Source organism: Phyllobates terribilis, unplaced genomic scaffold, assembly GCF_046119375.1.
Source record: "Phyllobates terribilis strain yellow unplaced genomic scaffold, ASM4611937v1 Scaffold_1__5_contigs__length_1240528914, whole genome shotgun sequence".
NCBI lineage: Eukaryota > Metazoa > Chordata > Amphibia > Anura > Dendrobatidae > Phyllobates > Phyllobates terribilis.
In genome coordinates this window covers 507,230,878-507,258,439 of record NW_027362761.1, presented here as the reverse complement: position 1 = coordinate 507,258,439, position 27,562 = coordinate 507,230,878, and the positions used below count along the sequence as shown (strand labels likewise).

The 27,562-nt window shown below is 42.2% G+C and overlaps 1 protein-coding gene across 2 annotated transcripts in view; it reads left to right on the top strand.

The window, feature by feature from the left end:
- The window catches only part of CWC27 (CWC27 spliceosome associated cyclophilin), a 303,935-nt gene that overhangs the window by 133,758 nt on the left and 142,615 nt on the right, over positions 1-27,562 (top strand). For both annotated transcript variants that reach the window (XM_073680243.1, XM_073680242.1), the window contains 2 exons: positions 17,051-17,160; positions 24,541-24,647. In XM_073680243.1, the coding sequence (XP_073536344.1) occupies positions 17,051-17,160; positions 24,541-24,647 (217 nt within the window). The remainder of the gene's footprint in view (positions 1-17,050; positions 17,161-24,540; positions 24,648-27,562) is intronic.

Below are 27,562 nucleotides of genomic sequence, written 5' to 3'. Positions count from 1 at the left end.
CCATTATTGTATTCATATCAACGATTTTGCGGACCATCGCAAGACAGCAAAGGGCCAATGTATGAGAACAGTTCCAAGGCCTCTTTCTCTTCCACTACCAGTTTCTTAGGTTTAAAGTTGTCTTCATAGTGTATCTCCAGCAACGACCTCTAGAAGTGAATACCCCGCCATCCGAAATCCAGGGGATTGGGCAGTTTTCGTGGCAACCAATGCATTGTTCTGTTTTCCCAAAATTGACACTCCTCACTTATCCACAGGGCACATGCATAGTGCCCTACCACGTCATCTCTTGTTGGCTTTGCTCAGCTCATGTGGAGACTGCATGGTCAACCCATTACAACCAAGCGCCAACCATCTATCTGTTCATCAATTTTTCTCCAAATTTTTCCAAATATCATTTCTGTTCCAAATTTGCTTTTAAAGGGGTATCCCCATATCCAAGAGCCTATCCCAATATGTAGTAGGTGTAACAATATTAGCAAATACCTCCAAAGAGAAATGTAGTATAGTTCTTCTGATTCGCTATGTTGTTTACCCCATGTGCAGGGCATTGCAGTTGCTTGGGTACCCATGGTTATGACCACTAACAACTAGCTGAAAAAACCCATATAGAAACACAGGAATATCAGCCAAGAGTAAAGGACAAATCTTTATTAAACAAAATTATGAAACAAGTTAAAAGAAGTCTAAAAGGAGAGTGTCAGACACAGGCAAAGCCACACATGAAGCATCCAGATCCAGTAATAAATATACATACACCAAAAGATTTTATATATTAACTGACACAAAAAACTAGAAATAAATAATAAAAATAGTCTGGGTGAAATGGTGGATGAGGAAAAAGCCAATATGCTAAATGATTTTTTTTCAACCATATTTACACCAGAAAATCGCATGACAGAAAACATGATCAGGGATGACAAAAATTCTTCATTAAATGTCACTTTCTTAACCCAGCAGGAAGTGCGGCGGCGTCCAAAAATCACTAAAGTTGACAAATCCCCTTAAGGACCCTGGGATTTTCAGTTTTGGCATTTTCGTTTTTTTGCTTCCCTTGTTCCCAAACCCATAGCGTTTTTATTTTTTGGTCAATATGGCCGTGTGAGGGCTTATTTTTTGCGGGACGAGTTGTACTTTTGAACGACGTTAATGGTTTTACCATATCGTGTACGGGAAAAAAATTCCAAGTGCGATGAAATTGCCAAAATTGTTCACTAAATGCTAAAACTGACCTGCCATTCTTATTCTCCAGGTCATTACGAGTTCGTAGACACCAAACATGTACAGGTTCTATTTATTTAAGTGGTGAAAAAAAAATCCAAATGGCGCCATTTTCCAAGACCCGTAGCGTCTCCATTTTTCGGGATCTGGGGCCGGGTTAGGGCTTATTTTTTGCGCGCCAAGCTGAAGTTTTTATTGATACCATTTTGGGGTAGATCCGATGTTTTGATAGCCCATTATTGCATTTTATTGCAATGTTGCGGCGACCAAAAAACGTAATTCTGGCGTTTAGAATTTTTTTCTCAGTACGCCGTTTACCGATCGGATTAATTCTTTTTTTATATTGATAGATCGGGTGATTCTGAACGCGGCGATACCAACTATGTGTATGTGGATTTTTTTTATTATTATTTTATTTTGAATGGGGCGAAAGGGGGGTGATTTAAACTTTTTTTTTATATTTTTTTAATTATTTTAAAAACATTTTTTTTTTTACACTTTTTGCTTGCCTCTATAGTCTCCATAGGAGACTAGAAGCAACAACTGTCCGATCACCTCTGCTACATAGAGGTGATGAGCAGATCACCTCTATGTAGCAGAAATGCTCCTGTGCTATGAGCGCCGACCACTAGGTGGCGCTCATAGCAATCAGTACATGACAAACACTGGCGTCTGCTGCAGACCCAGGTTTGTCATGACCACCCATCAGTGACCCGCGATCACGTGACGGGGTCACCGATGGGCGGGGTAAGTGACGCGCTGTTAAATGCCTCTGTCACAGATTGACAGCGGCATTTAACATGTTTACAGCCGCGGGTGGATCGCGATTCCACCCGCGACTGTTGCGGGCACATGTCAGCTGTATAAATCAACTGACATGTGCCTGGTTCAGTATGGGCTCAGCGCCGGAGCCCGCGCTGAACAGGGGGTGACAGCCTGGTGCGTACTATTACACCCCAGGCTGTAAAGGGATTAAAGATTCCATAATAACAGGGTCTGTACCACAGGACTGGCGTATAGCAAATGTGATGCCAATATTCAAAAAGAGGGCAAAAACTGAACTTGGAAATTATAGGCCGGTAAGCTTAACCTCTACTGTGGGTAAAATCCTGGAGGGTTTCCTCAGAGATGCTATACTAGATGTAACGGGTCCGGGAGGCGGAACCTCTGAGCTACTATACAAGGGGGCGGCCCTTGTAAGGGAGCGGGTGGCAGTCTCTAGGTAAGGGGTAGGTACGACCTGTGATGGCAGAGCCTCCGGGTAGGCTAGCAGGCAGATGGTAGAAGTGTGCTCCCAGGTGAGCAAGCGAGAGTCTCTGGAATAGCAGGTGGTCACGGCACGTGACGGCGGAACCTCCGGGCTGGCAGGCAGGTAGGTAACGGAGAAGCGCTCCCAGGTGAGCGGGCAAGAGTCTCTGGAATAGCTGGTGGTCACCGCACGTGACAACGGGACCTCCGGGCTGGCAAGCAGGCAGATAACGGAGAAGCGCTCCCAGGTGAGCGGGCAAGCTGGTCCATAGACAGACTGACCGGAGTAGTAAGGCAGACCGTCGGACCTCAGGCAGGCAGGCAGGTAACAAGTATTCAGGCAGGAATCAGGCAGGTAACTAGCAGGAAACTGGCAGGAAACTGGCAGGTAACTGGCAGGTAACTGGCAACGGGACCTGAGGGCTGAAGCACAGGTGAGACACAGGTGCAAACAACATTGCTCGGGCCCCTCCATTTTGTAGGAGGTGCCTTAAATATGATGAAGTCCTCCGGCCATTGGCCGGGGACTCTTTAGGGCGGCGCGCGCGGCCCCTTTAAGAGGAGGGGAGCGCGCGCGCGCGCGCCCTAAGCACAGGGGCCGGGAAGGAGCGCGCGCTGACAGCAGAGCAGGAGGAGGACGCCGGGACGGAGCGCGCGCTGACAGCAGAGCAGGAGGAGGACGCCGGGACGGAGCGCGCGCTGACAGCAGAGCGGGGAGAGGACGCCGGGACGGAGCGCGCGCTGACAGCAGAGCGGGGAGAGGACGCCGGGACGGAGCGCGCGCTGACAGCAGAGCGGTGAGGGGAGCAGCGTCCCTGCCTAGCAGAGGGCAGGGACGCCAGCGCTACACTAGAGTATCTGAAGAAGAATAACCTCATGACACAATATCAACATGGGTTTACGAGGGACCGTTCCTGTCAAACTAATTTGATCAGTTTTTATGAGGAAGCAAGTTCTGGACTGGACCAAGGAAATGCAGTGGATGTTGTGTATATGGACTTTTCAAAAGCTTTTGATACGGTTCCACACAAAAGGTTGATACATAAAATGAGAACAATGGGGATAGGGGAAAATATATGTATGTGGGTTAAGAATTGGCTCAGTGATAGAAAACAAAGGGTTGTTATTAATGGAACACACTCAGACTGGGACTCAGTTACCAGTGGGGTACCACAGGGGTCAGTATTGGGCCCCCTTCTTTTTAACATATTTATTAATGACCTTGTAGGGGGCATACAGAGTAGTATTTCAATATTTGCAGATGACACTAAACTCTGCAGGGTAATCAATACAGAGGAGGACAATTTTATATTATAGGAGGATCTATGTAAACTAGAAGGTTGGGCTGATAAATGGCAAATGAGCTTTAATGGGGATAAATGTAAGGTAATGCACTTGGGCAGAGGAAATAAAATGTATAATTATATGCTTAATTGTAAAACACTGGGCAAAACTGTAACTGAAAATGACCTGGGTGTATTGGTGGACGACAAGCTCACATTTGGTGGCCAGTGTCAGGCAGCTGCTGCAAAGGCAAATAAAATAATGGGATGCATTAAAAGAGGCCTAGATGCTCATGAGGAGAACATAATTTTACCTCTATACAAGTCACTAGTGCGACCACACTTAGAATACTGTGTACAGTTCTGGTCTCCGATGTATAAGAAAGACATAGCTGAACTAGAGCGGGTGCAGAGAAGAGCGACCAAGGTTATTAGAGGACTGGGGGGTCTGCAATACCAAGACAGGTTATTACACTTGGGGTTATTTACTGTGGAAAAAAGAAGGCTTAGGGGTGATCTTATTACTATGTACAAGTATATGAGGGGACAGTACAAATACCTTTCTACTGATCTTTTTACTCTGAGGCCTGAGACGGGGACAAGGGGGAATCTTCTACGTCTGGAGGAAAGAAGGTTTAATCATAATCACAGACGGGGATTCTTTACTGTAAGAGCAGTGAGACCATGGAACTCTCTGCCGCATGATGTTGTATTGAGTGAATCACTACTAAAATTTAAGAAGGCCATGGATGTCTTTCTTGAAAAGTATAATATTACAGGTTATATACAGTGGTGGCCAAAAGTATTGGCACCCCTGCATTCTGTCAGATAATACTCAGTTTCTTCCTGAAAATGATTGCAATCACAAATTCTTTGGTATTATTATCTTCATTTAATTTGCTTGCAAGGAAAAAACACAAAAGAGAATGAAGATAAAATCAAATCATTGATCATTTCACACAAAACTCCAAAAATGGGCCAGACAAAGGTATTGGCACCCTCAGCCTAATACTTGGTTGCACAACCTTTAGCCAAAATAACTGCTAACAACCGCTTCCGGTAACCATCAATGAGTTTCTTACAATGCTCTGCTGGAATTGTAGACCATTCTTCTTTGGCAAACTGCTCCAGGTACGTGATATTTGAAGGGTGCCTTCTCTAAACTGCCATTTTGAGATCTCTCCACAGGTGTTCTATGGGATTCTGGTCTGGACTCATTGCTGGCCACCTTAGAAGTTTCCAGTGCTTTCTCTCAAACCATTTTATAGTGCTTTTGGAAGTGTTTTGGGTCATTGTCCTGCTGGAAGACCCATGACCTCTGAGGGAGACCCAGCTTTGTCACACTGGGCCCTACATTATGCTGCAAAATTTGTTGGTAGTCTTCAGACTTCATAATGCCATGCACACGGTCGAGCAGTCCAGTGCCAGAGGCAGCAAAGCAACCCCAAAACATCAGGGAACCTCCGCCATGTTTGACTGTAGGGACCGTGTTCTTTTCTTTGAATGCCTCTTTTTTTTTTTCCTGTACACTCTATGTTGATGCTTTTTCCCAAAAAGCTCTACTTTTGTCTCATCTGACCAGAGAACATTCTTCCAAAACGTTTTAGGCTTTCTCAGGTAAGTTTTGGCAAACTCCAGCCTGGCTTTTTTATGTCTCGGGGTAAGAAGTGGGGTCTTCCTGGGTATCCTACCATACAGTACCTTTTCATTCAGACGCTGACTGATAGTACGGGTTGACACTGTTGTACCCTCGGACTGCAGGGCAGCTTGAACTTGTTTGGATGTTAGTTGAGGTTCTTCATCCACCATCCGCACAATCTTGCGTTGAAATCTCTCGTCAATTTTTCTTTTCCGTCCACATCTAGGGAGGTTAGCCACAGTGCCATGGGCTTTAAACTTCTTGATGACACTGCGCACGGAAGACACAGGAACATTCAGGTCTTTGGAGATGGACTTGTAGCCTTGAGATTGCTCATGTTTCCTCACAATTTGGTTTCTCAAGTCCTCAGACAGTTCTTTGGTCTTCTTTCTTTTCTCCATGCTCAATGTGGCACACAAAAGGACACAGAACAGAGGTTGAGTCAACTTTAATCCATGTTAACTGGCTGCAAGTGTGATTTAGTTATTGCCAACACCTGTTAGGTGCCACAGGTAAGTTACAGGTGCTGTTAATTACACGAATTAGAGAAGCATCACATGATTTTTCAAACAGTGCCAATACTTTTGTCCACCCCCTTTTTTAGGTTTGGTGTGGAATTATATCCAATTTGGCTTTAGGACAATTCTTTTTGTGTTTTTTCATTGAAGACAAATTAAATGAAGATAATAATGCCGAAGAATTTGTGATTGCAATCATTTTCAGGAAGAAACTGAGTATTATCTGACAGAATTGCAGGGGTGCCAATACTTTAGGCCACCACTGTATACTAGATTCCTTGATAGGACGTTGATCCAGGGAAGTAGTCTGATTGCCGTATTTGGAATCAGGAAGGAATTTTTTCCCCAATGTGGAGCTTAGTGTTTGCCACATGGTTTTTTTTGCCTTCCTCTGGATCAACATGTTAGGCTAGGGGTTAAACTAGATGGACTTAGTCTTCCTTCAACCTTAAAAACTATGTTACTATGTATGTTACAAAAATACAGCAATCAATATTCAATCCCCAGAAGTATGCATCAAAGTAAGATAGATACACAGTGGAAAAAAGTCCTACTAAAAGTTTTTTAAAACAGATGCAAAAAAAACCCCTTAATTGGAATAGAGAAATAAAAATCTTCACTGAGAAAAGAGAAGTGTCAGCAAGGCACATGGTTGCTTACAGAATTCGTGTGCATTAGCCAAAGGAATATGATCGCTGGTTCAAAAGGCAATACATAGAATCAAGTGAATAGACAATCAAGTATAGGAAGATGTATTGTATCCCAATTAAAAAGTCCAGCCAGAATAATGAATGAGCACCAGGATATAATAGAATAAACACAACCCTGTGCTACATTAGATAAGAGCTGCAAGAGAAAGATCAAACCAAGATTGGTATATGTAAAAAGGAGGTGAATAGACCTGTGTGATGGCCAAAGAAGTACCCCTGACGCGCGTTTTGCGTTAGCTTCCTCCGAGGGGTGATCTCAGGGTGTAAATATGGGCTATTTATGGTAAGACTCACCAATGACGGTTGTGTCTGATGCTCACATCCCCCGTACTCGGAGCAGAGAAACCACGAGCCAGCTTCTAACTAAATGTCACTGTATGAGTGGTCGTAACCATGGATACCTAAGCTACTGCAGTGCCCTGCACATGGGGTAAGCAACATAGCGAATCAGAATTATACTATATTTCTAATTGGAGGTATTTGCTAATATTATTATTATTATTATACCTACTACATATTGGGATAGGATCTTGGATATGGGAATACCTCTTTGATAGTGGGCCAGAGCAGTTATATATTGATGGCGTGTTCTGGCAATATTCAATTGGTGTCTCCCCTGAGACAACCCGTCATTTGCACTTTTCAGTTTAATGCTGTTGATTGTGAATACATTTTATCGCTCCCCAGGGGATGGTACAGTCAGTATAATAATATGAAAGTAATTATAATAATAAGAAACTTCACAGTTCAAAGCTGAAGACAAATTGAATGACTATTTTACCTAGTACAGGCTGAGCAGATGTTCACCATGATGAATACAGATTGCAGGTTTCCAGGTAACTGCGACGTCTGGATCCTCCGACATCTGTCATGTGTTAAAGACATGCATGGTTTTGTGCCGATCACAGATTGCAATCACCCACATGTTTTCTCCGTGGGGTACACAATCAGATCTCTTATCTCAGAGACACAGACGCTCACACCGGAAAACTTCATGGGAAGCCAGTTGACCTAAGAACCTGTTTTTAAAGCTTTTGACGAGACCAAAAAACTATTTTTAAAGGGTTTATCCGGCGACATCCAGAGCCACTTTCACGGCAGAAGCGACTAGTGCTGAGGACGTTATGACCCAATACCTGCCGAGAAGCATGCACGATCAGCAGGTATTGTGCATGTGTCCCATACTATCAAACAAAACACGTGCACAATAACGCCGATCGTGCAGGTGTGAGTCATTGGTGCCGCTCATTTCCGTTGTGGTTTTAGGCGTTGCTGGAAAACCCCTTTTATATTGGGTTTCCTGATGTCCAATAGACATTGCAAAATTAGAAATATTGCATTTACTTTGCTTTAATGTCAGTGTTGGGAGATCTTTACTGATAAACCTTATATTAATTTAAAAAATCTTCCAGTGGGTCCGTAAGCTAAGCTAATGGGCACCGAAATATATTATCCCATAGTGGTTATAAGGTCTGCAATAAGCAATGATACACGCAGAACTAATAAATATTTTCAAGATGTGTATAGCTAAAGGGTAGTCCCCAAGGTTTATTTTCCCCTGTGGTCCAAAACTAGGGAAACTATTTATAAAGTATGTGCATGTAGCTCTTCAAAGACAAGTCCAGCAATGGTGTTACATGGCCAGTCCAATCCTCCGTTACTGAGAAATCTGCATTCGAATTTATATACAGTGGGTACGGAAAGTATTCAGACCCCTTTACATTTTTCACTCTTTGTTGCATTGCAGCCATTTGGTAAATTCTAAAAGGTTCATTTTTTTTCCTCATTAAAGTACACTGCACCCCATCTTGACTGAAAAAAACAGAAATGTAGAAATTTTTGCAAATTTATTAAAAAAGAAAAACTGAAATATCACATGGTCATAAGTGTTCAGACCCTTTGCTCAGCATTGAGTAGAATCACCCTTTTGAGCTAGTACAACCATGAGTCTTCTTGGGAATGATGCAACAAGTTTTTCACACCTGGATTTGGGGATCCTCTGCCATTCTTCCTTGCAGATCCTCTCCAGTTCTGTCAGGTTGGATGGTGAACGTTGGTGGACAGCCATTTTCATGTCTCTCCAGAGATGCTCAATTGGGTTTCGGTCAGGGCTCTGACTAGGTCAGTCAAGAATGGTCACAGAGTTGTTCTGAAGCCAGTCTTTTGCTGTTTTAGCTGTGTGCTTAGGGTCATTGTCTTGTTGGAAGGTGAACCTTCCACCAGATCTGAGGTCCAGAGCACTCTGGAAGAGGTTTTCATCAAGGATATCGCTGTACTTGGCCGCATTCATGTTTCTTTCAATTGCAACCAGTCATCCTGTCCCTGCAGCTGAAAAACACCCCCATAGCATGATGCTGCCACCACCATGTTTCACTGTTCGGATTGTATTGGGCAGGTGATCAGCAGTGCCTGGTTTTCTTCACACATACTGCTTAGAATTATCACCAAAAAGTTCTATCTTCGTCTCATCAGACCATAGAATAGTATTTCTCATAGTCTGGGAGTCCTTCTGGTGTTTTTGAGCAAACTCTATTCAGGCTAATAAGTGACACATCGACGAAATCAGGTTCTCAGCCCCTATATCATGTTATTTTAAATTACATAGCAAAAATCTGCTAGATAGATAGATTCACTTTAAAGATACTTGGGTATTTGAAGGATATCGCTTGCAAAATAATAATTTCATTTCTCAAAACGCAAGAGCTCATAGAGCTATATTAACATAAAAATAAAAAAGGTTATGGCTGTTGGATGTGTTTTATATCGAATTTTTTTTTTTATAGAAGAATCAGACTCTGTTGCTCTGGTTACATATAGCTCAGTTAGGATTTCACTTTCCACCACTTACCTCCTGGTTACAATTGGCAGTGGCTTAAAGGGAATCTCTTAGGAGGTTTTTGCTATGTAATCTGAGGACAGCATGAGGTAGGGGCTGAGACACTGATTTCAATGATGTGTCACACGTCATGCTTTGTGCTGTTGTTTACTTAAACTGAAGGTTTAATCACCTGGTGATTATCATCGTCCAGACTACAGAAACTATAGCAGTGTGGGCGTGCTAGTCTGACTCCGCCCCCACCTGTGATAAGCAGCTCACTGTCAATAGACCATGTACATACAGAGCCTGGTGTGGGTGGGTTATCAGAACTGCTTCGTTGAATTCAGCTTCTCTTTGCCTGCATCATGCTGCTCTCAGATGAGGTAGCAAAAACCTGCTGACAGATTCCCTTTAACTGCAGTCATTCATAGCTGATGGAATCCTGTATCAGAAATATCTCGTATCGAGAAGACTTGTACTCCCAGAACCGGAGCATCAAACTTATTTTATTTATTTATTTTATTTATTTATTTATTTTATTTTTTTAAGCCAAGCACAAGAAGTTCAAAAGGTCCCATGATTAGCTTGTCCAGCATCATGTAGAGCTCTTTAGTGCTGTTGAGTTGGGCCAATGATATTACATGGCCTTGTTTGGTTATACAGAAATCTACAATCCTGCTTGATATTTTTAAACATCTGGCAGGCAGACTTTGATAATTTGTTTCTAGTTTTGCACAATTCACTTTGTTTTTACTTTACATGTTAAGAAGAGTGACAACAAGAAGCCCTTCATCAGACTGAGCAGTTCACAAATCGGCACGCCATGATGAAAAAATAAAATCATTATGCAAGAAAACATACGTGACCTCTCACCATCCTACCAAAAACATACAGAAAGAACAGCTCAGTAAAGCCACAAATACTAATAATCTTTTTGAGCTTTATCTTTTTGGATTCTGTATTGTTGGTGTGATAGATCGGCCTTTTTTCTTTTTTTTTTAGGAGGGGGATCAATTGATGAGTGATTGCTAAATAAAGTTAGATCTAACGTGGTCAAATGTTTTTGCAGACTCAGAAATCTAAATCTCAAGTGGATACTGAAATAATCTTACATATGGAAAGGTATTTAAGCCAAAAATCATGAAAATATTTTTCATGTACTTATGATTTATGGCACATTAATTTTGTAGGAAAATAGTCATGTTTTGGTATTTCTAAAAAGTATACTCCCCTATAGGTCAAAAGTAGCCAGTTTATCCTCTTTATTTTATTTCTGCTTCTCCCAAGATATTCAATATTTTTAAATCCGCCGTACGGTTCTAGAGATATGGGCTTTTTTACTTACTGATAATTTTTATGGTCTTAGGGGGCTTGTCTCACAGGATAATGAAGCTGAGTAGCCTAAAGACACGCCCCTGAGGAATCCTGTGAGAAATGCCCCCTTTTTTGTAAAGGCCATACAAATTAGCACTAAATAAAAAGGCTCATATGTCTGGCCTGGAGCCGTATGGCGGATTTAAAAAGAAAAAAAATAGAATACTTAGGGGAGCATAGGGAATAAAATAATTGCAAATAGTGGCCATTTTTGGCAGGTCCTCTTTATTTTATGTATTATTTTTTTTATTGACTGATTCATTAGTTTCTTTGCTTTCTACTCTCAGCTATAAATTCTGAGTACTATTTCAATGAATAAATATATTAAATCATATGAAACATGATGCCCCAAAAATGCTGGTAATATAGCACAGGGGTGGTACAAAGGGGGCCTACTTGAAGGGGGCCTACTTGAAGGGGGCCTACTTTGGATTCAGCGGGTTTTACAACAAGTAGCCTGCTTCTTATCCCTCCTCTAATCACATGATACACAGGCTTTGTCTCATCCCAGTCAGCTAGCCTCTCTGTTATCATTAACCCCTTCATGACATGGCGAGTTTCCATTTTTGCTTTTTTGTTTTTCCCTCCACCTTGTTCCAAAGCTGGCAATATGACTCTCCTCATCAGTACGAATATGGCGATCCCAAATTCGTCCAATTTTTTTTATTGTTATTTTAGTAGTGAAAACAAATCAGAAAGTTTGTAAAAAAAAAAAAAAAGAAACTTCTTTTTTATTTTTTTTATTGTGTTGCCATTTTCCAAGACCCGTAACATTTTAATTTTTCAGTCAATGGAGCTGGCTGAGAGCTTATTTTTTACAGGGCGAGACACTTTTTCTTTTTTTTTTATTGATACCATTTTGAGATAGATATGACATTTTGTTAGTTTCTTGCAGCATTTTTTTGCTGTGAAAAGAAAATCGCATTTTTGATGTTTCTAAAAAATTTTCTGTTTACTCTATTTACCGAACTGGTTAATTTTGATAGATCAGACTTTTATGGACATGGTAATACTACAAATGTGTATTTTTTTAATTTTTAATTATTTTTAATGGGGGAAAAGTGGGTGATTCAAACTTTTTTTTTTTGTCCATTTTTTAAAACTTTTTTTTTTTTAATGATACTTTTTACTGTATTTATTAGTCCCCTTAGGGGACTTGAACTAACAATCATCTGTTTGGTATTGTTATATATAGTACAAGCAAAGTATTGCTGTATATAGCAAAACCCCCGGTCTCCTTTGAAGCCAAGCCATAGGCTGGGCTTCAGAGGAGCTTCATGATGGCAAGCACAGAGGTTTTCAACAGACCCCCGGCTGTCATAGCAACCCATAGGTGCCCCGTGAACGCATCACGGGGGCGCAGATGTGCACGTAGAATGACACACCCCTATGCCGACACGTTGTTAATGTTGCTGTCAGAGATTGAGAGCGGCATTTAACAGGCTAAGGCTATGTGCCCACGTTGCGGACCTGAAGCATATTTTTTACGCTTCTCCCTGGCGGGAAAATCGCATGCGGATATTACATGCGGTTTTCCCGCCAGGTAGAAGCGTTTGTGAGGCGTCTTTGCATGCATTTCCGCATGCGGGTTATCAAGCACTTCTCCAAGCATCACTTGGAAAAGTGCTTGACAACTTGTTCAGAATGGTAAAAAATAAAAAAATAAACTTTATACTCACCTTCTGATGCATTCTCTGCCCCGTCCGGAGGCTTGAGCGGCTCACGCTGTTGTGTGCAGGACCTGCGGTGACGTCATTGAGTCATGTGGTGGGTCACATGACTCAATGACGTGGCAGGTCCTTCAGACAACAGCGCGACGGAGGGAAAACATCAGAAGATAAGTATAAACTTTATTTTATTCTTTTTTTTACAGGTTCTTTGGTACCCAGGTCTGGATGAGAGTCTCCTCTCCTCCAGACTTGGGTACCATCCGCACATTGATTCCGCAGCGCTTCCGCAAAATTAATGAACATGCTGCGGATTTTTGACCGCAGCATATACGCTGCGGAAAAATCCGCAGCATGGGCATTGACATTGCGGAATGCCATTGGGGACCATGGGGTGCGGATATACATGCGTTTTTCAAGCGTTTACGCTGCGGAAATTCCGCAGCATATACGCTTGAAAAACGCTACGTGGGCACACAGCCTTACATTCGTGGATGCTGGAGGCCGATCATGGCTGTGTGTCACAGCCATTATCTGCCGGGTATGGGGTGAGCTCAGCCTGTGGGCCCACTCCATAAACCCACTACTGACGTGTGCCATACATTTATGGCGGATGCCAGTAAGGTGGGGTAAAAGGGTTTTCCACTTTAACAAGACTGGTTCCCTCACACTTTTATTCTCGAAACCTAGAATAAAAACATAATGCGTAGACACACTGCAGTAAGTGAATAAATAGTAACACATGTAAAAAACTTGGGGTGTTTGGGTAACTTGGAAGTACCTGCTCTTTGTTATTTTACATGTGCCTTTGGGGGCCAGTTTTGTTAAGCTGGAATACCTTTTTAACTTCTCCACTTTCCCTAGCCCACCAGGGACGCTACCCTTAACCATTGTCCTGCCATAGCTTAGCAAAAATGTAACAATAATCAATCCCTTCATTGCTGTAGACCACCAGCAATGTTACCATTAACCTCATCTGTCCCCTATACTACCAGGGAATTAACCATTAATCTTTTTAAGGGATGTCAGTTACCTCTGCAAGTGAAATGTATAATATCTTTCTGTTCCTTATCACTGTATGACACATAAATACACTATATTTTTTGGAATGTAGAGAGAACTTAGGGAAAAAAGAGCAGCATAAAATCATGCTAACCACCCCCTGAACTGTTTAACCCAACTCTGACTTTCTATCTCTGCACCCCTTTAATTATAGAAATCACTGCAATCCGCTAAATGGACCATGATGTAGGAAGGCGTAGAAAGATTACATTTAAAGAGACTGAAGGTATATAGATCATTGTGAGCTGGATAGTGACATGTAATCACTATATCCCAGGAGAGGCTGCAGACTGTCTCTGTGCAGCAGCATGTATGTCACAGGCAATGAGCAAGCTCAAGGCTAAGCAGCCCGGAGGTAAATTCAGCAGATTTCCGTGTAAGGCTAGAGTCACATGACAGTATTTTCGCTCATCCGAGAGATTTGGGCCAGTCATGCTAATCTCACTTTGATCACACTCTAATCAGAACTTGATCACCTTGTGATCAGATTTTCTCAGATTTGGACAGGATGGGAAAAAAATTCCTCATTCTGTCAGTCCGTGAAAATTGGACTGCACTCAGATGTCATCCGAGTGCAGTCCAATTTTTTTCCACGGAGTCATTGACTTGCATAGCCGAGCACGATCTGATTTATGGATGCAAATCTTGCATGTTGCGATTTTTTTCTTTGCACAGAGTTGGTTCGAGGAAAAAAAATCTGACATGTGCACCTCCCCACAGAATAACATTGGTCCGAGTGCGATCCAATATTTTGTCTAATCGCACTCTGACCGAAAATATGGTCATGTGCACGAACCCTTAGGCAGATTTGCAGTTTTCCCGTGGAAAGTCTAGTAACATTTTCCCTGACATTTTATTATTCGGGGACCTACAGTCAGCATCAGTGACATTGTACTTACATTTAAGAATTCATTAACGATTATATGATGCTCTCCAGAATTTCCCTTTAAAAGCCATCGTGAGATACAAACTTGAGAGCCCCAGCGCTGAAAGACAGCAGCATAAACCGGTGAGCCACACCACAGTATCACCCATAAAGCGCCAAATTCTCGGCATCTGTCTAATATATAAAAATGGAATGATTGAGTATGGCAGGTTCTGTATCTATATGTGTATGTTATCAATCAAATTATTATGAGGTGCTTTAACTTCTAAAGGAAATCCCCTTTGGAAGTATGAGTTGGCATTTATAGCTCCAGATGAATGCCAGTTTATTGCTTGAATTTTATTTCTTTACATATTGGCAGAATGTTTACTTGTGTTGGCACAGTGCCTCGATAACTTTGGCATGGTGCATGCTAATCATTTAAGCCAAGTCCTTCCTGCTTCTGTTTTTTCAGCTTCTGCTTCGATATGGCTCCAGTATTAGGTGCCATACCAATGTATATAACACTCTGCCTTGTCTGCTCACAATATACTGCCTGATAATGTTTTCCATAATTGATTCTATTTTTAATTTCCAAGAAATTGTTTAATTTTCATTTAGTTTGTTTAATTTACTAAAGTTTCTAACAACTTACTAAGAGCAAGAACAAATGGCAAACACTCTTCCGATCCTTCTGCATATCTCTGTAGTGTTTAACAGCGTTGATTCCCAACTCCTCCTGAGTATTCTGCAATCTATCGGCCCTTAGGATACTGCAAATTTGGTTTTCAGTACCATCTCTGCACTTATTGACACCCAATTATGTACTTCTTATCTTCACATCATCCCTGCATTACAACAGAACACCGCGATTGACTGTCTGCTATTTCTGACATCATGTTCTCTCTATCTAACACTGAATATTTCCAGGTCTGAATTTCTTGTGCGTCTTCCCTATACTATCCTACCCTCTGGCGGACACAGACAGGAGGCAGCCTCTTTCCAGGAACAGTATATGGGCCCTTTACAGCCCAATAGCTTATCATAATGCACAATTCCACCTGCTTTGGAGGTGGAAATGGACCCCCTTACCTTTTGGGCCCCTGTGCGTCAGCACAGGTTGCACCAATGATATGTCAGCCCCTCAGCCTGATATTTCCATAGTACCATAAATCCAAAGCAGCACACCCCTGTCTTGGGGTTATATTTGACTCTGACCTTTCCTTGACTACTTATTTCCAATCACTGACTCGCTCATGTCACATGCACCTCAAAAACATCTCCAAAATCTGCAATTTTCTTACCTTTGAAACTGGAAAAACTCGAAAGGCCCCTGTGCTCATTAGACTTAATGGTGGACGAATCTGCCAATATCAGTGGTCTCAGCTGTCAATCTAATGTGTATGGGGTCCTCTCGACTCTTCCGTAATAGATGATGTTGGGATAGATGAAGATTCAGCAAGTCCGCTTTTGCATTGCTAATCCTTTTGTTCTCGTCAAGATAAGCAGCGATCAGAGGAGTCTCACATAGAGAACACAGGAGCGTTCAACAGAATGAGCGCTCCTGTGTATGGAGTCAGGAGAGAGAGCTCGGCCATCAGCTAGAAATTGCATATGTGGCCTTTTACTGTCATTCTGATTCAGTCTTGACTACTGCAATTCCCTACTAATTGGTCTTTATGTCACTTAACTGTCCCCTCTCCCAATCTATCCTGAATGCAGCAGCCAGGCTATTATTCCTGGACAGCAGCTACACCGATACCTCCGCCCTGTGCCAGTCATTGCACTGGTTGCCCGTCTGTTATATAATACAACATATACTTATCATTCTTATCCACAAAGCTGTTCACAGTGCTGCACCATTTTACATCTCCTCCCACATCTATCTACTACCCTACCCTTGTTCTCTGTTCTTCTAGTGATCTAAGAATAACATTTTCCATAATCCAAAGCTCCCACTAACGTCTAGAAGACTTTTCTTGTGCTGCACTAGTTCTCTGGAATGCACTACCCCAGACAATCTGGTTAAATTCCAGTCTCCAGAGTTTTAAGTGAATAGTATATAAAGTGAATAGTGAATTAATAAAATAAAAATTCATTCTTTTTCATTTCTTGAATTCTTCACTATTTATCAATCATGTCTTCTTTTTAATCTGTTATTTTATGTTACATGAAGTGGGTTGTCCATTAACTATTACTTTTTATTACTTTTTTTGCATTATCTAACACAAAAGTAAATTTTGTTTTCTATTAAATTTCTAAAAAAAATGCTATTGTTTAAATATTACTGATGTTTGTATCCTTTTTATTGTGCACTCTGGTGTACTTTTGATTACATCTCAGAAGCTCCCGTCCATCAGTGTAGGTAGTCACACTTGCCCAGTACCTCAGTCCATCTTGGATCATCAGTCTGTACATGGCAGAAAAGTGATCCCCGCTAATCGGCAGGCCAGGCATATAATCAGGGCACACTGGGCACATTATAAAGATGTTCTGTTGAAAAGAACACCAGGGGGCGCCATAAAAATATATGTACTGTAAGACATCTCACACTTTTAAAACCTATTCTAATTGACAAAAAAAGTATTTTTTTTTTTAATATCTTCACTTTTGATTTTTACTACTTGCTTTTTTTTTTTCTTTAGCTGAACAAATAATAGCCAATAGTGCCCTGGAAGAATACTTGAAGGAGAAAGAAAAGTATAAAGACTGCAGGAAGAAAAATACAAAGAAAGGATCTTCCAGGGAAGAACAGGTAATTTACCAAGACATGCATTTCTATTTTTGCGAACTGAACACTTTCTATCGCACTCTCATTTGACAAGTACAGACAGCACTGCGAGGATTAACCGGGAGTAGGCGGTCATGTGAACACAAGTATGCTATTTGCATACTTCTGGCCACATTCCGACTAGACGTGTCCAGCCTCGCTCAATAGACTTGCAATTAGTGAGGCTAAGCACGTCTAGTTGGCGCGTGACCGCTTTATGTATACAGAACGCCTACTTGCAGTCACATTCCTGCTGATACCGAAGATTCTTACAGCGTGTATAGAGTGACTACAGACTTGTAGCCTAAGGCTGGACAACACCTTTAACACTTTTGCGTTCAGGCCCCTGTCTGATGGTGACAGCCGGTGACCCTAAGGAGAAGACAGAAACAGTTTTTTTACCATTTCTGTCTTCTCACCATGGCAAACCTGCTGAGTATTAGCAGACTCAGATCAGCTCTGCCAATGACTTCTGTCACTGTTATGGGCTGTTTTCTACTTTAAAACCGGGACTCCTACAGATGCCCCAGTTACAGCGAATAATACAATTAAAAACGTTCTGTCACCCAGGGATCTTTTATGACGTCTTTGGAGACATATTATGTAACAAATATAAATGATATGCAATGGTGACTATTTAGTAAATGTATTTTTTTTTGTACATGTGTTATATAAAACAAAACAAAAATACACATTAGGTATCCATATGACTATAATAATCTGAAGAACAAATTCAGCAGGTTATTTAGTGTGAAATATAAAGGAACAATAAAATAAACAGTGTTGAAAAATAATAACATTTCTCCCGCACACCAATGAATAAATTAAAGCGTTATCGCCGCTTAAATGTGGAGAAAGGGAAAAAAGGCCAAAAGAATTATTGGTCGTCATGGCCCTTTGAGGCATGGTCATTTAGGGGTTAAATAGGTTATCTGATCTGCTTTGTTTATTTAGAATAGGCTCCTCACTTGTCCATGGTGTGTGAATGGCCTGTGCCCTTTACTGCAGATCAGCCTCATTGAAAAGGTAGCGGTCATGTCAGGAATAAGCAGTGATATGTGTGTACAGGAGGAGTAATGCTATTTCTGCTCATTATATAACTTGTATCCTGCACTTTCATCAGGCTCTGTCTCCAGTTACCAGTTGTCTCTGAGCTAGTAGGTGGATGTTATGTTGTTTATGATGTCTCCTATACCAGTACACATAAACAGAGACAGTAGAATCCGTTTATGTTGCACATGTTCAGAAGCGACAGTACTGAGCAGTGTAGCTGTAAACACTTACTATAAAACTGCATCACAATCTGTGTGCCTCTCACTCCCGTCTCCATAGGCTACAATATGCAGCTGTAATCTGACATCTTGTTGTGCTGGCAGTCCGTCTTGTTTTTACGGATTTTAGCTGTTTTTCATAATGAATGATGAGTTCAGGAGATAGGGGGAGGACAATTGGGTTATAAGTGGAGAAAAACACAAGTCTCTTATAAGGCCTGTGTAGATCTGAGGTTGTGGGTTGTAATAATCACTTAGGCAGGTTAACGATGCAACTATTTTTATTCCTTACGTCCATGGTGTTACAGCAATTCCGGATAGATGGTCAAAATACAATGTCCCCAGGTCCACAAGATCCCAACCCGGGATTGGTAGTTCTTCTGCCCCCGTACCAGGTAATACCCACTGTTTCCCAACATTTGATTGGCCCACAGCTGTTGTATCTCCTGCCAGTATAGTCTGCAGTCACAGCCCATGCTCCTCCAGACGACGGATCCCACAACTGTAACACATGCATCCAACTCCAGCCAGCAATAACTCCTCAATTTTCACATCAAGTGTCCTAAATACCTCAGGCTGCCCCCCTGGAATTGAGCTCGGCCCTTGGGAAACAACCCCTCAAAGCTGTGCATTGGTGGAGGTATATTACTGATGCGGAGCCCATCACCTGGGACTGCATGTGAGACCCCCTGTGGTGACTGCTCCACTGGGTCTACTATCCCCATCCACACAATGGGACTAATGACTGGGAGAACAATGGCTTTAGGCCCCTGTGACACTAATGAGATTAATAGAATGATTGCTTTACCTGATTACCAATCTTGGGTCTAGCCTTATGTATGTATAAGATGTATGTATAAGATCTTCCTCTGCTTACTGTCACTGAATGGAAACATTGATTCCGGAGGCTGAACTGACGAACAAGCAAATCTCTAATAAAACACATCCAGCAAATCTTTAATAACTCACAACAGTAAGATCGACGTAACTGGTGATCCGTGCTGGAAAAAGTCCATGGCCAGCTCCTCACAAGGCCTAATGGGGTACAACTGAAGAAGCTACATACCCCATAACGCTGAAAATGCTCATGTATGACTGAAGAAGCCACATATATGAGCATTAGCGGTGTTAATGGGTACGACTGAAGAAGTTGCATATATGAGCATTAGCTGCCTTATTGGGTACAACTGAGGAAGTTATTTGAGCATGAGCAGTGTTATGGGGTACGACTAAAGAAGTTACTGTAGCAAAGCCAGGTAGTACTATGTTAAATCCTAGCACTGCATGTCTTGATTTAGATGCACCCAGCTAGCTTTACCTAAGAACCAAGGCCTGTGTTCACTAGGTGTGTCAGTCTGCTGGATGTTGTGCAGAGTTGAGTTTGTTGAAGCTGATGAGTCACCAGCCAAAATGTGAGCTGTAGTTGGGAAAGGCACAATCCAATCTCTGTCTTTCAATGGAGACTGCACGGGTCAGTTAAGAAATCTGAGCAGTCTGTGTGTTGGAGCTGCAGAGTAATGTGTGGAAGCTGCAGCCTGTTCAGTGTGAACTGTACATGGAGATGAACACTCAGCCTAAAGGGATACTGAGACTGTTAGGACCGTTCCTCTTCTGTGTATAAAGGTTGCTCCGGGAGAAAGGACTGTAATCTGTTTGGGTCACACTGACATATATGTGCCTGCAGAATGAAATGTTTATTTGATGTTATACTTTTGTCCCTAGAAGAGGCTGTTTTGTTTTGAATCCTGTTGAATTTTTTGAAGGCTATAAAACGGCATATGTTTGGACCAAACCGCATTGCCTGTGTGAACACTACCTAATGCCTTCCAGAGCGAGTGAATTCCTACATTACATACATGAGCATTAACAGCGTTATTGGGTACAAATTATGAAGTTTTAAACAGTGGTGTGAAAAAGTGTTTGCCCCCTTCCTGATTTCTTATTCTTTTGCATGTTTGTCACACTTAAATGTTTCAGACATGGCTGCCATTAGAAATTCTGGGGCCCCATACTGTCAAAATTTTCAGACCCCCTTGAGACTCCGCACAGGCTCCACCCCTTGAACCTTCCACAGTCCCACCGTCCACTCTTGGAAAAACTCCACTTCTGCACCACGTCCTCACCAATCACCCATTAACAGTTCCCATCAAACACCATATCACATACATAGCCAGTAGCTTTTATTTTGGCCAAAAGATTTTTTAAGCCGCCACTAGGACAAGGTAGACTCTTCTGGCCGGGCCCTACTCTACTCTAACCTATTAAACATTTATTATAATACCCAATACAAATATTTTATTTATTTTTCTTTAAGAGAATGTGTCACATACGTTTTTTTTAAAACTAATTATAACCAGATTGTGATAATTTTTTGTTAGAATCTGTATTTCTGATTGCTGATTCCATCAATCATTCCCTCCCCATCCAGAATGTATAAGCTCCTGGATGATCCTGAGCGCGGCCGCCTGATGTTGTATTTGGGCATTTGGTTTTGCAGCATCGCTCAGGATCATCCAGTACCTTATAAGTTTTGGTTGGGGGTTGGAAGGAAGAAGGGAGGGAATGATTGTATCATACAATCACGTACTGAAATGGTGGACAAATTAATACATCGACTTAAGTTAGCTACTCACACAGCCAGTGGCACCGCCGCCTCGCCCACCGCCCAGTCAAGAATCTAATGATCGCCTCAGCTTGCCCACTGCCGCCTCAACCTGCCCACCACCTTAGCCTGCGATCACCGAATTAATAAATGTAAAAGGGTATATTATTGCATATATTATACACTACTAAAAATATCTTTATTGGTATTCATTAAAAACCTATAAATTCTAGAATATAAATACAAATACACCTCAAAACATGATAACGCAAAGTGATAATATAAAAAAATTATCAAGTAGTCAAGAGTAAAGGGGGAAGGGGGGGCAACCCATTTAGCAACTACTCGTCCCTACCTGTCTGCAGAGGTTGGCACCCTCTTGAAACAAAATTGGCGCTCCCGCTCCGTAGCCACCCAACAGCATCTCCTCAGCAGCCTCCTCTCCCTTACCAGCCTCCCGTCAGCAGCGTCCCCTCAGTAGCCTCCCCTCACTCACCAGCGTCCCCTCAGCAGCCTTCCCTCCCTCATCAGCATCCCCTCAGCAGCCTCCCCTCCCGCATCAGCGTCCCCTCAGCAGCCTCCCCTCCCGCATCAGCGTCCCCTCAGCAGCCTCCCCTCCCGCATCGTCTCCTCAGCAGCCTCCCCTCCCGCATCGTCTCCTCAGCAGCCTCCCCTCCCACATCAGCGTCCCCTCATCAGCCTCCCCTCCCGCATTACCGTCCCCTCAACAACCTCCCCTCCCTCTTCAGCGTCCTCTCAGCAGCCTCTCCTCCCTCATTAGTGTTCCCTCAGCAGCGCAACACACACACAATTCCTTACCTGACCGTCCGCCACCGTCCCCGCAACACATGTGGCACTCTGCTGCTCTGCTCTGGATTGAAGATGAGCGCGCAGCGTGTCACATGACCGGCGTCAGGACCATGATGCACCCGGCCGCTGATTAAAGGTACAGTTCTCATTTCCGTCCGCCAAGTGCATCATGCGCCGAATTATTGTCCCTAAGAGGCCCGGTAAGCAGAAGCAAAGAAGGGGGCCCGGGCTGGCCGGGCCCCCCCTTTTTGCTTCTGGTCACTGGTCCCCATACAGCAGTAAGGGCAATAATGCCTTGATGGCGGCCCTGGTTTCAGATCACAAAACAAATTTAAATATTAGACAAAGATAACACAAGTAAACACAAAATGCAGTTTTTAAATGAAGGTCTTTTATTATTAAGTGAAAAAGAAATGCAAACCTACATGGCCCTGTGTGAAAAAGTGATTGTCTCCCCCCCCCCCCCCCCTTAAAACATAAATTAGCTGTGGTATATGACATCTTTGGGAAGCTGAGTTTTATTTCCCTAGCCACACACAGGCCTGATTACTGCCTCACCTGTTCTCAATCAAGAAATCACTTAAATAGGACCTGCCTGATAAGGTGAAGTAGACCAAAAGATCCTCAAAAGCTACAGATCATGCTGCGATCCAAAGAAATTCAGGAACAAATGAGAAACAAAGTAATTGAGATCTATCAGTCTGGAAAAAGTTATAAAGCCATTTCTAAAGCTTTGGGACTCCAGCAAACCACAGTGAGAGCCATTATCCACAAACAGCGAAAACATGATACAGTGGTGAACCTTCCCAGGTGTGGCCGGCCGACCAAAATTACCCCAAGAGCGCAGCAACGACTCATCCAAGAGGTCACAAAAGACTTCACAACAATATCTAAAGAACTGCAGGCCTCACTTATCTCAGTTAAGGTCAGTGTTCATGACTCCACCATAAGAAAGAGACTGGGCAAAAATGGCATGCATGGCAGAGTGTCAAGATGAAAACCACTGCTGAGCAAGAAGAACATGAAGGCTCATCTCAGTTTTGCCAGAAAACATCTTGATGATCACAAAGACTTTTGGGAGAATACTCTGTGGACTGACGAAACAAAAGTTGAACTTTTTGGCGTTACATCTGGCGTAGATGTAACACAGCATTTCAGAAAAGGAACATCATACCAACAGTAAAATATGTTGGTGGTAGTGTGATGGTCTGGGGCTCTGGAAGATTTGCTGTGGTAAATGGAACCATGAATTCTGCTGTCTACTAAAAAATCCTGAAGGTGAATGTCCAGCCATCTGTTCGTGACCTCAAGCTGAAGCGCACTTGGGTTATGCAGCAAGACAATGATCGAAAAGACTCCAACAAGTCCACCTCTGAATGGCTTAAGAAAAACAAAATGAAGACTTTGGAGAGGCCTAGTCACAGTCTGATTGAGATGCCGTGGCATGACATTAAAAAAAGCGGTTCATGCTTGGAAACCCTCCAATGTGGCTGAATTACAACAATTTTGCAAAGATGAGTGGGTCAAAATTCCTCCAGAGTGTTGTAAAAGACCCATTGTCAGTTATCACAAACGCTTGATTGCAGTTGTTGCTGCTAAGGGTGACCCAACCAGTTATTAGGTTTAGGGGGCAATCACTTTTCACACAGGGCCTTGAAGGTTTGGATTTCTTTTTCCCTTAATAATAAAGATCTTCATTTAAAAACCACATTTTGTGTTTACTTGTGTTATCTTTGTCTAATAATTAAATTTATTTTGTGATCTTAAACATTTATGTGTGACAAACATGCAAAAGAATAAGAAATCAGGAAGGGGCAAACACTTTTTCACACCACTTTACATCATCAGGGGTTGTTATAGTTTGTTGATGCTTTTACAGAAACATTATACAACAGATTTATTCCCACTTGCCCTGAAAAATGTCATATTTGTATTGTAGCTCCATTAAAGAGAACCTGACAAGTCTCTTGACATTTTAAATGACAGGACTGAATGCTTAGCCTTTCCTCTGTTATTCTTCCTGCAAATGTAGGTATAGCTGTCATTCCCTTCATTCTATAACCTTGTCCAATCATTGCTAACAGTGTCTATTGACATGGGGAACAGAAATAACACATGCACACATTTCCAGGAGGAATAATAGAGGAACGGCACAAAGCAAACCAGATGCTTCAGAAATGTTATATTATTGGGAATTCAAATGACTGGGGCAGAACTACAGTATCAAGCACAACCCATGGATAAGCGTGGCACTGTTTCTGGAAAAAATGAAGACCCTACCCCCACATCCCCTTTTTTTTTATTGGACAGCCTAAGTTGTGACATTGAAATGTGTATCTTTAATTATTAAAAATGGCTTTAATGACCCTTTATACTTTCCAAGTTATTGTAGTGGAGGTTTGGGTTGAATTAAAATCCGTATATGACAGTGGTATGAAGAGTGATTTTTCCCGTTTTTGTGAGCACGCCAGTCCTTACATCATCACAATGGCTTTGATGTAGATGAAGAGATAGATTCCCCGAAATAAGTGTCATCGGGTCACATCAAATGCAGATGGTCTGAGAACTCACGTCTACCCACGGAGTATATAACATATGATGCCAGTGATTCGCTGACGCAGTTTTCATTACTTACTACTTAAAATTGATGGATTCAATCGGAATTTTACTTTCTCGTTTTAGACATTGTCGCTTTTGGACCGTTTTAAATCAAAACTGTCACAGGCGATAACTGACGCCCCAGAAGAGGAGCCTGTGTCCGAGACGGAGGAAGACGATGATAAAGGATGGTAAGGGATCAGGATGGTAATGTAATTGCATTGAGGTGAACATATAGTACATGGTTTACATAACCTATACTCCTAGCTGGGGCCTCTAACACATGCAGACTTAAAGAGTAACTAAACTTTCTTTACATCTAATTATCTTCTAGAAATTGGAGCGTCATACATTTTTGTAGTATATCATATTTTTTTAGACAATATTACCCGTCCTCCTGTAAGATGCTCTCCAGTTTTTAATAATAGAAGGTAGGAAAAACATATTTCCTACTAATTAAAACTACAGCACGCCCATTATGTACACAACACTTCTGCAAGCACAGTACACGCACATACAGCTCTGCTACACACTTACAGCTCTGCTGCACACTTACAACTGTGCTACACACTTACAACTCTGCTACATCATCACACACAGCTTAGCTACATCATCTAAACACATATCCAGATCAGCTGCAACAGACTCAGCTCAGATACTTCATGAAAACATACACACCTCAGCTACATCACACTCCGATACATCACCAAAACACAGCCATGGCTTAGCTATAACACACTCAGCTCAGATACATCATGAAAACATACACACACCAGAGCTACATCCCACTCAGATGCATCATCAGAACACAGCCACAGCTTCGCTATAACACACTTCGCTCAGCTACATGAAAACACATCTGTATACACACACTCTATAATACAAACACTTTTTGCCTGTGTACGAGACTCTCCGTTTTGAGCCTCGCTGGTCCTCGCCTCAGTACTCAGGAGAATTCCCGTTCTCTGTTTAAGTATAGAGTACGGATATTGCCGAGCTGCACGGATACTGCACTCGGCCATGCAAGTCCATCGGAAAAATCGAACCGCACTCGGATTTTCGCTTTTCACAGACTGACCGAATGGAGAAGATGGAGAATTTGTTTTCCCCATCTTCTCTTCATCCAAGAAAATCTGATCATAATCTGCCCAATTCTCTGATGAGAGAAAATATGGTGGCGTGACCCTTGCCTTAGAATGACCACTATCTTTCCCGACTTCCCCATACACATGAACGGTCGGCTCGGTGAGCGTTCATGTGTTCTCTATGGGGAGAGCAGAGTAGGCTATACTATACTCATCTGATGGGGTAGAAACGGATTGGGCAATTACATTTCAGAGACTATAAAGGCCCCCATCCGCATTAGATTATTGGGGGATCGGATGACTGTAATGAGATGAGTTTGGAGGCCATTAGGGTCTCCCCTTTGCTAGGGGTGAGTGTTATGTGTTGCCCTCCCGACATATAAACCTTTCCTTTATCTTCATATGACGGCACGGTCGGCCTTTTAGGTGAATTAGCATTTTTCTCTTTGCCCCATTCATCGCAGCGCCTGGTTTCCTCTGTTCCCATTCATTTATTTGACCCTGGCACGCTTTAGTCCAGCTCCTTCCTCCTTTTCAGTGCCACATTCCTCAATCCCCATCACATCCTCCTGTATTCTTTTTCCTGGCATGTCCTCCCCTTCAGCCGGTGTCAGTCAAGTGCGCATAGACTGAGTGCAGGAGGAAGCGCACCGTGACACACAGAATAAACATTTCCTATTAATATATTATAAAAGCGAGCACAGTTAGCGTGCTGTATATATTGGGCTCCACTACCTCTATTGACCTTGGACGTCTGCTCCCGCTAGCAGCCTGATTATTTATTTGGACCCTCCGTGGTTACTTTGCTATGGTACATTGCTGCATATTAGATAGAAAAACATATTATAGGAAGTGTGCCTAGCTGCTGAATATTTATTTTCCCTGGTGTCATGAAGGAATGTGTTATGTTGCACGCAGCCTTGGGGGAAGAACGCATTTCAGCACACTTTATTGGCGATAATTAAAGGTATCGTTAATTGATTAAGCATGCCGTAACCGGAGCCACTTTGGGATCCTGACCTTTGCTTGGACCTTGCTGCGGCCCAGACCACGTTCTTGTTATTCTTGATGCCATTTCTGAACCGTATATTCTTTTTATTTCAATAGAATTTCCTCCGATTGTGGGTTCACAATTAGCATTATAACGTTGCCAAACGCAAGGGTCCGAAATGACCTTTTTTTTCGCTATTGGCAGCAAATGCTTGAAATGTCACAACGTGTTTCAGGAGCCAGACGAGAAGCTAGGCAGGACGGAGAGGTGGTTTATGTGACGCCTAGCGATATCGCAGAGGTACATTATGTTCAAGAATAATGACCAGCTTTAAAAGCCGACCATAGTAGCTGTATTCGGCAGAGCGGCTTCACTTGTGCAAAGCTCTTAGACCATGAAGCCCTTTTGTACAATTATACCACAGCTCCATGAATTGGCCATACGGAGACATGTAAAATGATTGCAAGCTGGATTTAAAGTGGACATGTCTACTCTTCTGACATCTATGTTTTAGGAAACACTTGTAATTTCCCTCTTTTGTTCCTCCTGGAAAAGTGCAAATAAATTGAGCGCTAAGCGGTCTGATACTGTCAGCATTGAGTGGTCCGTGTCTGAGCGTAGAAGGTCACATCTTTTTGACAAGATGAATAATACACTTCCAGGAGGGATAATAGAGAAGCCTCTATGCAAAAGTTCTCCAGCATTGTTTTTTTTTTTAATGGGGAGTGTAAATATTTACTGTAACTTATGCATATTGGGAAAGCTGTTAGGTCGTCTTTCTCCATTGGCGTATTTAGATACAGTCATGGTCAAAAGTGTTGGCACCCCATGAAAATGACTGAAATTACACGTTTTGTTATACACGTGTTTATTTCCTTTATGTGTATTTTAACAACACAAAAAAAAGAGAGAAAGAAAGGCAAATTGGACATAATGTCACACTAAACCCCAAAAATGGGCCGGATAAAATTGTTGGCACCCTCAACTTAATATTTGGTTTCACACCCCTTGGAATAAATAACTGCAATCT